The sequence below is a fragment of the Equus quagga genome, chromosome 21 (genome assembly GCF_021613505.1).
Source record: "Equus quagga isolate Etosha38 chromosome 21, UCLA_HA_Equagga_1.0, whole genome shotgun sequence".
Lineage (NCBI taxonomy): Eukaryota > Metazoa > Chordata > Mammalia > Perissodactyla > Equidae > Equus > Equus quagga.
In genome coordinates, this window is record NC_060287.1 from 10,341,756 (window position 1) to 10,355,002 (window position 13,247).

The 13,247-nt window shown below is 37.4% G+C and overlaps 1 protein-coding gene across 4 annotated transcripts in view; it reads left to right on the plus strand.

Annotated features, from left to right (window-relative positions):
- Positions 1–13,247, plus strand: part of ROBO1 (roundabout guidance receptor 1) — a 380,310-nt gene that overhangs the window by 352,628 nt on the left and 14,435 nt on the right. For all 4 annotated transcript variants that reach the window (XM_046648052.1, XM_046648054.1, XM_046648053.1 and 1 more), the window contains 2 exons: positions 7,642–8,048; positions 11,048–11,200. In XM_046648052.1, the coding sequence (XP_046504008.1) occupies positions 7,642–8,048; positions 11,048–11,200 (560 nt within the window). The remainder of the gene's footprint in view (positions 1–7,641; positions 8,049–11,047; positions 11,201–13,247) is intronic.

Consider the following 13,247-nt stretch of genomic DNA (forward strand, 5'->3'; position numbering starts at 1 on the left):
TTCTCTCTCCTGTTTGCAGTCCTCTCTGCATTAACTTTCTTTACATACCAGTCTGGTAATGTTACTCCCCACTCAGAGTCAAGTCTTACTCTTTAGCCCAATATTTAAAGCCTTTTGCAATCCTTTCCCCTTTACCTACTTCTTCCCTCCCAGTTCTTCCACACACCCTCTTTTCTAATTAGTCTGTTTGAGATTCCCTGGATTTGTCTTAAACTCACCAACATCCAGGTCAGCATTGCCACTTCCTGGCCCACATAGGGCTGCTCGGGAGCTAGCAGGAGGGCAGGCCACTCTTGCCTCCCGTTGATGCGGGGTCTGTGAGCCGAGGAGTCGAAAGAAAGATTTCTTAGACTTTTAAGATCTGGCAGTAGTGCTCTTTTATTTAGAGAATAGTATAGAATAGCATGGGGACAGGACCTATGGGCAGTCAGAGCTTCTGCTGCCGCCGCTTCTGCTGCCCCTGCTGGCATGGGGACAGAACCCATGGGCAGGCAGAGCCGCTGCTGCTGCCCCCGCTGGCATGGGGACAGGACCCATGGGCAGGCAGAGCTGGTGCATGGGGACAGGACCCACGGGCAGTCAGAGCTCCTGCTGCTGCCCCGAGTTGAGGGTTAGGGCTAAATTTAAGGCATAGGTATATGATTCATCTCTTTACAAGACAAAGGAAAGAACATGAAAAAAAGTTAAAATGGTATCAGTGCAGGTGGGGTCTGGTCATTGGGTGATCCCATGACTTTTAGACAAGAATCAAATCGGATTAAGTAAAGGTTAGAAAGGTTAGACACCACCACCCTAAACCAGTTACATGAGATTGCCAGACAGCAACCAACTTAAGTTCTTGCCTCTGGCATTGATTAAGAGCTTCTAGAGATAAGACCATCCCCCCTTCTTCCTGGCACAGAGAGGGAGGCATCTTCACAGATAGAGGTTTCCCTTAGAAATGTAAATGTTTCCCAACAAGGGGGCAAACAAATTCCACTCCTTGGAGCCTGAATCTCATCTGTAGTTTTAAAACTAACCAGCCTAAAAATCCTCATCATAAACCATTTTAAAATTAAGCAGCCTAAAAATCCTCATCACCGTGGCCATCTGTCACCAAAATCCTCAACTTGCTTACTGTCCTCTCTAAGCACGTGTGTCTTGTACATGCTGTTTCTTTGATCGTCTGGCAAGCACTTCTCATCTTTCCAAGCCCTGTTCAAATGCATCCCCTCTGTGAAATTTTCCTCAGGTCACTTGACAAAAATCAACCATTCCTTTCATTTACTCTTCACATTTGCTATTTGTATCTCTGTTCCCTATTTAAATTAAAAGCTCTTTGAGGGCAAAGCTCATCTCTTACTCATGCCACTTAATTCCACAAAGCTTTCTTCAATCAGTATTTGATGAATGGAATCTGATACTACGGGAGAATTTGGAGTTGACCTACCCCCTGCTGTTTTAGGGGGATGAATACTTATATGAACTTGATGTGGGACATGTATAATTGGGAAATGTATTGGGTACCTGCATTTAAAATCCAGTTTGACTATATTCAGCCTTTTATAAAAGATATGATTTTCAGTCTATAAAGAAATTAAGAATTTTATTTCCAGGATTGTTGCTGGGAATAATACTGGACACTAATAAGAAGAAGATGAAAACCTATGAAATGAAAAACTATTACTGCTCTTTTATGATGAAGGCATAGTAGATAGAAATTTTTGAAATACAGATAAACAAAATGAAAATACAAAACTACCAATGATCTATGTAGTCAGATAGTCACTTTTAAGACCTCAGTAAAGATTTTTTAAATCCTTCATCTCCACAAACACTCACATTGTTTGGAATTTATGATATGCCAATATTATTTTTAAAACTACTCTTTCCACTGAACACTGTATTTTTCCATGTGATTAACTTTTTATTCAAGATACTTATGTTAAACAAATGTGTACTAGAATTTATTTAAACAATTCCTTAATGTTGGACATTTAAGTCATGTCTACTTCTTTGATACTATATACAGTATTATGCTTCCCATCTCTAGTTAAATCCTTGAGTGAAGCTTCTTCTCAAATCCTTCACCTATAGAGATGCCTGCCCCATCAATAGATGACTTATGTTACTCACCATCCTGCCACTCCTCTGATGATGCACTCATTAGAGATAGAAAACTCTCTCTCTACAGATTTCCTTCTAGTGCTTCAGACCTGCATATCCAACTCCTTGTTCCCACAGATTTTTACTGCTTGGATATCACTCAGAGCGATGCACACATCTACATCCATAAAAGCACTGTCCTACTTCCTACATCCATTTTCTCTTGCCTGTATTACTGTAATGGTACATAAGTGGTCTTGTTGCCTTTAACCTTGCCCCTTCTTCACTCTAATCTTCCTGCTGCAGGCTGTGCAGAGGCATTTTCCTAAATGCAACACTGATCATGTCTCTCCATTGCTTAAAATCTCTCAATGGCTTCCCGTTTCTCTTAGAATAAAGGCGAGACTCCTTAATGTAGCAATCAAGGCCCTTTTTGACTGCCCCCTGTGAGCCTTCCCATCCTTACCCATTGCTGCTCCCCTCCTCACTGTTCTGTTGCCTTCACTCTAAGTTTCTTCTAGTTCCTGGAATGGGCCAGTGTTCTTACCCACCTCGAGGTCTTTCCATATGCTGTCCCATCTTCCTAGAATGCCATTATCCCCTCTCTTTTTTGGAGCTAACATTTATGTATCCTGTAGGTCCAAAATTAAATGTCAGATATTCTTCACAGAATCTTTCCCTCACACCCCAACTCTGAAAGAGGAGTCAAACCTATGTGTTTTCACAGCACATAGACCTCCTCTGGCATGGAGCTTTGTCAATTCTGCATTATCATTGCAAATTTAATTGTTTGTCTCCTCCACTGGATTACAAGTCCCTTCAGTTAAGGTACATATCTATTTTATTTAGTTGAATTTCTAACATAGTGCCTGAGTTCCTGTTTCTATTACTGCCTAACAAATTACATAAAACAACCATTTTATTTTACTCACAATTCAATAAATCAGGAATTCTGAAAGGATTCGCCTCAGCGATTCATCTGCAATCCACATGTCTTCATCTGGGCTGTTGGGGCTGGAAGAAGTACTTCCGAGTTACTTTCTTTACTCATGTGTCTGATGTCTCAGTGCTCCGCGGCTTTTGTCTGTTTCTACATGGAGTCTCATCATCCAGGGTCTCTCCACATAGCCCACACTTCTCATAATATAGGGATCTCAGGGTGGTAGCACTTCTTACATGGCAGCTGGCTCCTAAGTAGGCACGAAGAGAAAGTTGCCAGGCCAGTTAAGAGCTACATTCAGATCTGGCACAGTCTCACTTCTGCCAAATTCTTTTGACCAAAGCAGTCACAGGGTCCACTCAGGTTCAGGGGTGTAGAACTAAACCACCTCTCTTGATGAGGGACTGGCAAATTCTTATTCCAGAAGAACATTTGGGATGGACATCTTTGCAAAATGCAGTCTGCCATGGCCTGATACATAGTTAGCTTTATTATGTATGTATGCCTTAAAATGGAATCCTTCCATGGCTTAAAGTATAAAGCATTCCCAAAGCTGTAGTTGCTTGTGATCCCTTCGGTCTCAGAATCTAGTAGGGTCTTCACCATAGTGAGTGCACAGTGAATGTTTAAAGAATGAATACATCATTTTTTACTTTTATGTTTATTGATTAGGGGCATATACAAATAGTGTGATGTATATCAATAGGAAATTACTGAACTAAAACCATTATAACACTACAATATTTAATTAGATAACATATCAGACTTGTGTTGTTATAGATATTGAAATTTTGACATTCTAATGAACTTCTAGGCTATTCCATTTTTGTCTAAAACTTGGGAAACTAGGGGACCAGCATAATAGGAGTCTTTCTTCTCTCTTTTCAGACAAATATGAAAATAATATAATTAAACTTTTTTACATATATTGTTTCAAAAAGTGTCTGGTAATGTTGAGTTGACTGTAGCTGATAGTAAAAAGTCTCTTGAAAAGTAAAAGTGATGTTCATATATGGAATAGGAAATTTACTCATATTTTATTAATATAGACAAACTGAATATGATATAGTGGGAAGGAAAAGAAAATAAGAAGGCAAAGGAAAATTGAATATCTTGTCTATTTACAAACTGGGAAATGGTTAATTATACAAAGTATTGAAGCTTTACCAGTTCTAGAAAAAACTCTCAAAAGTATGCATTTTCCCCCTTTTGTCTTTTGCCTGGTAAATGGTATGTGGTGAACTATATAAACACCTGTTTTCATAAATTAAAGGCATTGTCCCCTTCTTCTCTTGAACACATTTATGAAGGCATCATTTTTGCAGGAGCCTAGAGTGTTGTGATTCGCAGTCATATACTTGTACATTATTTCAGAAGACGTTGAAACCCCTCAGGGGGAAAAATCTAGAGGGTTGAGGTTCATTTGTGGCAAGTCCCACTTGATTGCAGCATCTTGAAATAGCTTTTTGTTTTCAAATAGAATATATTACATATTTCAAACTGTACATGTTTATCACACATTCCCTGGGCTTGCCTTATTTGCAGATGGTTTGAATAAATTTTTCTGTCTTTGCTCAGCATTTGTACAGGGAGGTAGTAGTTAAAAGCAGCCCTTGTTTAACATGAAGATGTTTTTGCTCTACAGAATGTGAATTATCCAAATAGAACAATGCCGGCATCCTTTTATAGTGAAGTTGGCTGTTCCACATCCCTTTATTGATGGTTAAAATAGACCCTTTTGTGCTAAAAAGTCTTCCATGTCTTTAAAAAAAAGAAGTTTCTTGTGGTATTTTGGATGTGCATGCTGACAAAGACTGTAAATTGACTTTTAAGTATGGTGTTTTATTGCAGTCCAAATTAAACAAAGGTTTCCCTCCTATGTGTATAACACAATCCATATTGAAACAATTATCCATTTTAATCTCTTAAATAACTTCAGCTTTGGCACATTCTTCATATTTCTTCTAGTGCCACACACAGATGCATTAGAAACCACCCATAAATGAAAAATAACACATTATGTTGAAGAATGGTGCGTATGTATATACATATATGGATGTGTATATATATTATTATTACATATATGTGTATGTATGTGTATATATGTATGTCTATGTATGTACGTAATAATACCACTCCTAAAAGAAAGGTCATGACCTTGGAAATGAAATGTGTGATTAAATTCTACATTTGATACATACTAGTTGTGGGAACTTTGTCAAGCCCCTTTATTCCTCTGAATTTCAATATCCTCATCTATAAAATGGTATTAAAAGAAGTACCTTGGAAATTTGTCATGAGAATTAAGGGAGTTAATATTGTAAAATATACTTAGCTACAAAGTAGGTGCTCAATAAATGAGTTAATTGTAGTATTTTAATAATACTCTATGTTTAATGCTTTCCATTTGTGTTAGTAAAACATGTTTATTGAAGTGTGTCAATTCACTGGGACGGAAAGCAGAAAACTCTTTTCGTTGAACCCCTCCCATCCCATCCCCAAAACTGTGTTATATTGAACTTCCTTTTTTCTCTCTATAGTAAGTCCCTTAGTTAGACCTTGAGCAGATCCTGTATGGTTTTGTTTGTTTGTTTTCCTTTCATTTAAGACCCTGTCCTGTACATTTTAAAACTATTCTCATGCACTCCCAGACATCCCTTGCAGATTGCACCAGTCGGTGGCTATGGTGGTATGGAGTAAGGGGGCATGCTCTGCTTTTAACTGCTTCTCTCCTCCTGCCTCTTTCAGGTGCATTCTCCTAAGTACTAAAGCAAGGAAGAGGAAACATAAAAAGGGCAAATTTAATGAGAATTCAGTCTTATTGGATACCCCTAATGACTACTCTATCTCATTTTACTCTATGAGTATCATAAGGATAGTGAAGGAAGAGGGCTGGCGCCAACTTACCCCACTGATGAAGGACTCAGTCCTGGGCAGGCATTTGTGGTCCTTGACCAATTTAGCCACCACTTCAGTTGGACTACCAGTCAGCGGCATTTATGCCATATCGCTCCTAGTCTCCCAGGCTGTGGAGGTCACCAGATGACATTAGATCCTAATCTCATCTACCCTCCGACACTAGTTCTTAAGTTGGCAGGCTTGTGAGAAATCTATCCTCTTGACGTCTCAGGAGCACAGAATTTGATGAGGTGCTGTCATGACCCTTCCAAATGATATTCCCCCTTATGTCATCTCTTTAACCTTGCTTAGAGAGCACTGGAACTGTCAAAGAAGCCACTGACTAAGTAGTCCTTCGACTAGAAATCACTATATCTCTTCCCTTTATTGAGGTACTTTCCTAATTAAGGAGTTAATCTCTTGGCCATTCTCCTTCCTTGAGAATAACTTCTCTCCATAAACCTTACTTTCCACTAACGTATAAACGCTCTCTACCTTCTCAGTCATCTCATAGTGACCATGGGTGATGGTGTTGGATGGTAGTGCAAGGACTGCTTCTAACTGATGATGTTCTCCAGGGCTGTGGAGAGATGGCTGAAACTGGTTATTGCTAACTCTGTGAACTTTCGTTGTAGCTATCACTTCAATTTGTCCTCAGCTTTGGTCCTTAACTAATTCCAAGACATCAAGAAAAATGCTTTTAAGCATTTTATTAAACAGATAAGTGGAATAACGGTGAAAGCCATAGACTTGAAAATAGCTAATAACCTTAGTGAAGCTCATAAGTGAGTAATTCAGAGAAAAATTGCTCTTGGCTCCCATAGCACTTTTTTTCATAGAGTAAAATCTAAAGGAAATTGTCATATGCTGAATGTATAAATTTTTAACCTATGAAATTCTACTCTCTGTAGAATGAGTAAATGAATGAATGGATTGAATGAATCCCTTTGCTTGCAATGGTGGGAGTAGTGATGAAAGAAAAGGGAAAGGAACATGTTTATAGGTTTATTGAGCAATCTGTTTCAGGACTGATGCCATGTCTGTTGTCTTTGGTAATACGAAGCTGTCAATAATATCCCATAGGCTTCAGGGCAAATACATAAGTATCAAAGTCAAAATAACTACTACTTCTCTTTTTTTAACTGAACATATTCCAAACGGTAAAACACAAGGAGACCTACAGTTAGCTGAGTATATTTCTATTAAATATACTCTGGTTTCTCTTCAGATCGCATAAATCTTTCACGTTTTTAAACTTGAATCTAAAGGTAGCCTAGTTTGGAAGTGCCTCTGGTTTTGATTTTAAATTTATTAAAATCCAAAATAAGGGGCTGGCCCCGTGGCCGAGTGGTTAAGTTCGTGCGCTCCGCTGCAGGCGGCCCAGTGTTTCGTTGGTTCGAATCCTGGGCGCGGACATGACACTGCTCATCAAACCACGCTGTGGCAGCGTCCCCCATGCCACAACTAGAAGGACCCACAACGAAGAATATACAACTATCCACCCGGGGGGCTTTGGGGAGAAAAAGGAAAAAATTAAAATCTTTAAAAAATCCAAAATAAAACTTTGTCACATTCTGATTTCCAGTTGTTTCTTCTGAACAAATTAGCTCCACAGCAGCAAAGATCAAATCAGGGTACTCGTGAATTTATTGGTTAATTTATTCTTTTGGGTCTTAACTAATGAGCTGAGCCATATTTGTTTATGTTTCTTCCTGCAGACGGCAGCCTGTGAGCCCCCCACCACCGCCACGGCCGATTTCCCCACCGCATACTTATGGCTACATTTCAGGACCCCTGGTCTCAGATATGGATACGGATGCACCAGAAGAGGAGGAGGATGAAGCCGACATGGAAGTAGCCAAGATGCAGACCAGAAGGCTTTTGTTACGCGGGCTTGAGCAGACCCCTGCCTCCAGTGTTGGGGACCTCGAGAGCTCTGTCACTGGATCCATGATCAATGGCTGGGGCTCAGCCTCAGAAGAGGACAACATTTCCAGTGGACGCTCCAGCGTGAGTTCTTCCGACGGCTCTTTTTTCACTGATGCCGATTTTGCCCAGGCGGTGGCGGCTGCAGCAGAGTATGCTGGTCTGAAAGTGGCCCGCCGTCAAATGCAGGATGCTGCTGGTAAGTTGTACGCTTTTCACCACGCTGGAAAAGAAAACTCAATGTGTGTATGTCAGTCGCTGATTATCTCCTATAAATCTTATGTCCTATGTGAAATGCAGAAATTATTACTGTGTTTGGTTTTTTGTGGGTTTTTTTGCTGCCTAAGGAAACCAAGGTCTGAGAGTATGACATGACTTGATTATTTCCTTTTTCTTGACAAGACTTTTTAAATCTTCTATTTTATTTTTCTTTAATAAGTCCTATAGAATGGGTGAAGCTACCTGGGAAGTCTTCGTTTTTAAGATAGTCACAGCAAATATATACGCAATTTCTTCAGGTATGCATATAGCCAATTAAACGAGGTTTGTGTTATATGGTATTTTTTTTTTTTAAGATGTAAAAAGTCAACAGAATAAACTCGTTATGGCAGTTCTCTTATCCCATTTAATTAGACATTCTCTAGGAGAAATAAATATTCAGGGGAGACACTAAACCATTGGAAACTGAGCTATTTCTCCTTAACCCATTCTCTTCACACCCTCTCAATTAGAATATTAATTCACCTGGAAAGATATAAAGATGTCTGTAACATACATACATTTTCAAGCATAAAGATGTCCCATACTTAAGGTAAACATTGTTAATCTAATAATTTGGAGGGCAAGTTAATCTGAAAACTTATATATGTTTTTTCTATTTTCCCTTTTCATTGCCAGTAGTCTGTTTTTATCACCATATATCCATTCCTATGTTTTAACCCATTTTTACTTATCTCCTACTCCTAACCCTGTTTAGAAAGTAAATAGTATGAGAAAGAAAAGAATTTAAATTGAAATCCTAAATTTATCACTTGATTTTCATTTCCGTAGAATGGAATACATACGTATATATGTGTGTGTGTGTGTGTGTAATATATATATGTAATATGTATATACACAATCACACACACACAGCACACACATATATATATACATACAAACACATTCACACGCACATTGTGTGTGTGTGTATTTCTGGTAGCCAAGATAATACAAATAGTAGAATAAAATAATGTAGTCAGCAAGAAAGAAATACGTTTCTGAGACAGAAAAGACTATCACAACAAATCAATAACTGCTATTTTGTTGTTTTATTTTTCTTAATAATTTAATAGATAGTTTAATAACTACCACGTTGGTAGTTTTCCATGTTCTCCTCAGATATTGGATTGGTTATTATTTTTTGTCAGTGCTGAATATATTCAGAGAAAATTTAATTCACATCATGAAGTTATTTCTATATATAATTTATCAAGAATCTGTTGCAGGAAAAAAAAGGTCTAATATCTTTCAACATATTATTATAGAATGCATATTTATTTCAGCCCAGGCCTGTATTTTATGATATTCAACCAAATTTCCTTTTTTTCTCCCAGTAGCTATTGAGTGTAATAAAATAAATTTGCAAATCTACCTATCTTTCCTAATAAATAAATAACGTTTAACTTTATATGTAGCTTTTGTTGCTCCTTATTTTTTAATCTTCTTTAAAAAAAATTAAGAAAGTGAAATTAAGCATCTCAAACTACTGCTTTCAGATTGCATTAAGGGTATGTTTCAGTTCATTAAATCAACGAAACATAGAAATAACGTTGAAAATTCATCTGTAAACGACCTTATGCCTCAGGGTCTATGAGTAGGAGATGGGCCTACACAATAGAATAAATAATGGGTTCAGTCTCAGCCCTAATTCTCTCTTTTCATGGATATGTAACTTTAATTGTAATAGTCTCCATCATAGCCAAAGAGAGTTTGGTTTAATATTTTATTGTATTATAATTTAGCGGCACTTCTGGTTTTCATTTGGCTCATAATTATAATGAACTAAATAGGCATTGGCCCCTGACTATTAAAATGTTCTTTTCAGGAAAGGGTTCTGCTTATCATATGACTTGAAGTTAATATGAATGAATAGTCCAATCATGTTGCTTCTCACTTGGCTGCATTAATGTCTATTATTTAATATGCTTCAGTTAGCATCTTTAAATGTGTTGACTTCACTATATGTGACTTCTCCTGTTTATAGCCAAAAGACATGTTGTCTAGGTCTGTTTGAACTTTCTTGTGGTACAACAGAAAGTTCTGGATTTGTGTCTCTGGAATTTCTAGAAACCAAAATAGTGAAGGCCAAGTATAGGACCAATAGATATTGATTACCATTATGGATTAAATATCTTGTGCCATTGTAATATACACAACATCTCTAAGACAGCCAGAGAACTTGAGAACACTGAAATGCACCATGTCCTATTAGCAAAGTGAGTATCACTGTCACCTGCAAGTACTGTCCCTCTGAAACCAAATAACCAAAACCCACCTCTGCTGCCACCAAAAAACAGAAATCTCTGGAGGGATCACTTTAAGTATATAGAACCAGCAAGTAAACACCTTGTGATAAAAAAGGGTGTAAATAATTTGGGGCACATCTAAATATGTGAGCTAGCTTAATTTCAGGCCACCTTAAGAGAAAATAAGCTGAGAATGTATTAAGATATTAGGCGTCTGCCTTCAAAGAATAGCATAAACATATATTTAATTAAAATAGGGGATGTAATTAGTGCTGTTTATTCTTAGAACATGTATTTCTTAAGGACTCTGGCTATTCTTCTTGAGAAAACAACAGACATTGGATATATTATACAAAAATTTAATTAATATTTTTGTTTAACAATAATTTTAGTGAAGCTAGTTGCAAAAATAATTGGAATATTTTTCTTGAATAAATAGGTGTCATGAACTTGAACAGAATAAAAGTATTGTGGTTAAAAAGAAGAAAAGAGAGGCTGAAAATGCTTTTAAAGTATTTTTCCCAGTGGATAGCTCAAGGAGAGTGACAAAAATCCTATTATTTGCTAGAGCAGTTTGTTTAAAGCTTTTTTAAAAAAAATTAGAGATGTTTCTAGTTTTCATGTTTTGTTTTAATTATTACTCTTGTAATTAAAATTCACTGATGGGTTTGGCTTTGTTGTTTTTCCTCAGGCCGCCGCCATTTTCACACAGCCCAGTGCCCTAGACCCACCAGCCCTGTTTCTACAGACAGCAACATGAGTGCTGCCGTGATGCAGAAGGCCAGACCAGCCAAGAAGCAAAAACACCAGCCAGGACATCTGCGCAGAGAAGCCTACACAGATGGTAAGTCCATTGAAATGGATGAAAACATCTATGAATCTTGCATCTTTGCCTTGGCTCTCTATCACTAGAAAATGTGTCCACTGACATTAGAAATTACATTAAAAATTCATTAACAGTAAGCCTCATATTACTTGTAGGAATGATTGACTTCCATATCTTGTCAAGCATCTCGAGTCCTTGCAGTTTTCTAATAAGCTAGTTATTTAAGAAACTAATACAATGTATACTTTTAATATTTTTAAAAGGTTATTTTATAGTGGCAAACAAATAGACGGTATTGTAGTTGATGTCATGGCATAGGATTAACCTTTACCAGATTCACCGGTTAGTCGTCCAAAGTGTCCTCTTTCTTTTGCCCCTCAGAATTTTACGTTCAAATAGAAGACAATAAACTTATTTGAATATCAATTCTAACTATAGCAGTGTTACAAACAGTAATTTTGTGCACCAAGAGGCAAATCGAATCACCTTCCTTCATACCTTTGCATAGAGTATCGACTCTCACTGAGGAGGTAACGCTTGTGTTCTCAAGAGAGCACAGGACACTCCTGCAAACATTGTGATGTTGTCTAGAGAAAACCTGTAATGAAAGTGCCTCAGGTGGCCCAGCATTTATTAAACCGCGACCTTCTCGTTTTATAAAACAACCCTAAGGGCTTTGTTGGAAATTCGTGTAGGATAAATTCTCTCAGACTCACCCGTTTTGTCAGCTTCACAAAATTTGCTAAAGGGGTGGGGGAGAAGGGTGTCACAGGCATCATTCCCCACCTCCTGGTCCTCCAGCCACAATCTGATTAGGACTTTCATTACCAGTCAGCAATTTTTCAAAAAGGACATCATTTGCCATTATCATATGAAAGCCTAATATTATAGATCTTTATCCAAGGTTACAAGGAGGGTTTTCTGAGGCTCTTCTCCGTGTGATTCCTGCCACTTGACAGAAAACTTTAATACAAAGCTCACAGCATGATGAGCACAAGTAATTTTGCAATGAGTGGCTGTCCATGCTATTATCTGTATTTTATTTGAAGTATTTTCTCTCACTAGCATCTATCTGATATTAGACTGCATTAAATACTGGCATGACACAGTGCACCTGGGCCTCCTGGCTTCTGCCCAGCTCTCTTTTGTCAGGGAAACTGAGCTGTCAGAATATTATCTGATTTTGAAGGGTTATTACAGTGGCTCTCTGCATTTTGTCTGTGAAGGGACAAACACTAGGTGTAAATCCCCAAACTCTATCGGCAGTTTTACATTTATGGGACCCCTGCAATGGCATTTTATAAGTTTTATAGCTGTTCTATCAGTTTTTATTATCTAGAAGAGAGTGCTCTTAACTGAAAAACTAGTCAAACATCCAACCTTGATGTAAACATGTCTGGGTTGAATACATAAGGGAGAAAATCTGGCCTAAAGCTGTGTGTAGCCCTTTCCACATCTTATTTATGTTTGTTTTGAGGGGCTTCTGGCATTGAGTGATGCTTTTCAAAAATGCTTTAAATAATGTAAACATGCCAAGTTAAAGGGCCTGGCATCACACTTATAAATTACACTAGGCTCGAAAATTGTGATCTATATTTATTGTCTCACATTCTGCAATACTTATTTCAATGTGTTTGATAATTAAATATAAATTCTAACTAATCTCTGAATAATAGCTATTAAGCTGAATGATGAGGCACACAGGTTTTTCAAAGTTAATATCAGAAATATCAAAGAAATATATTGAAATATTTGTAAGGTCAGAAAGTTAATTTGAAATATTTTTGAATTTCTAATTTTTCATTTCATAGAAGTATTATGCAAAATTATCATAGTATATATTATCCAGTCGAAACCAATGGTTATTTTCTCAAATAGTTTTTATGATAATTTTCACAAAAATAGACAACATGGAGGTATGACTAAAGATATTTTTAAAATTTTAGCTTGAACTTCCTTTTAGCATTTTGATAACCAATTGTGTTTTAGTTAAATTTATTGTCCTAACACGTCCTGAAACTTATTCTGGCTGCTTTCTGACTTGGCAAAAAGATAATAATAAAAC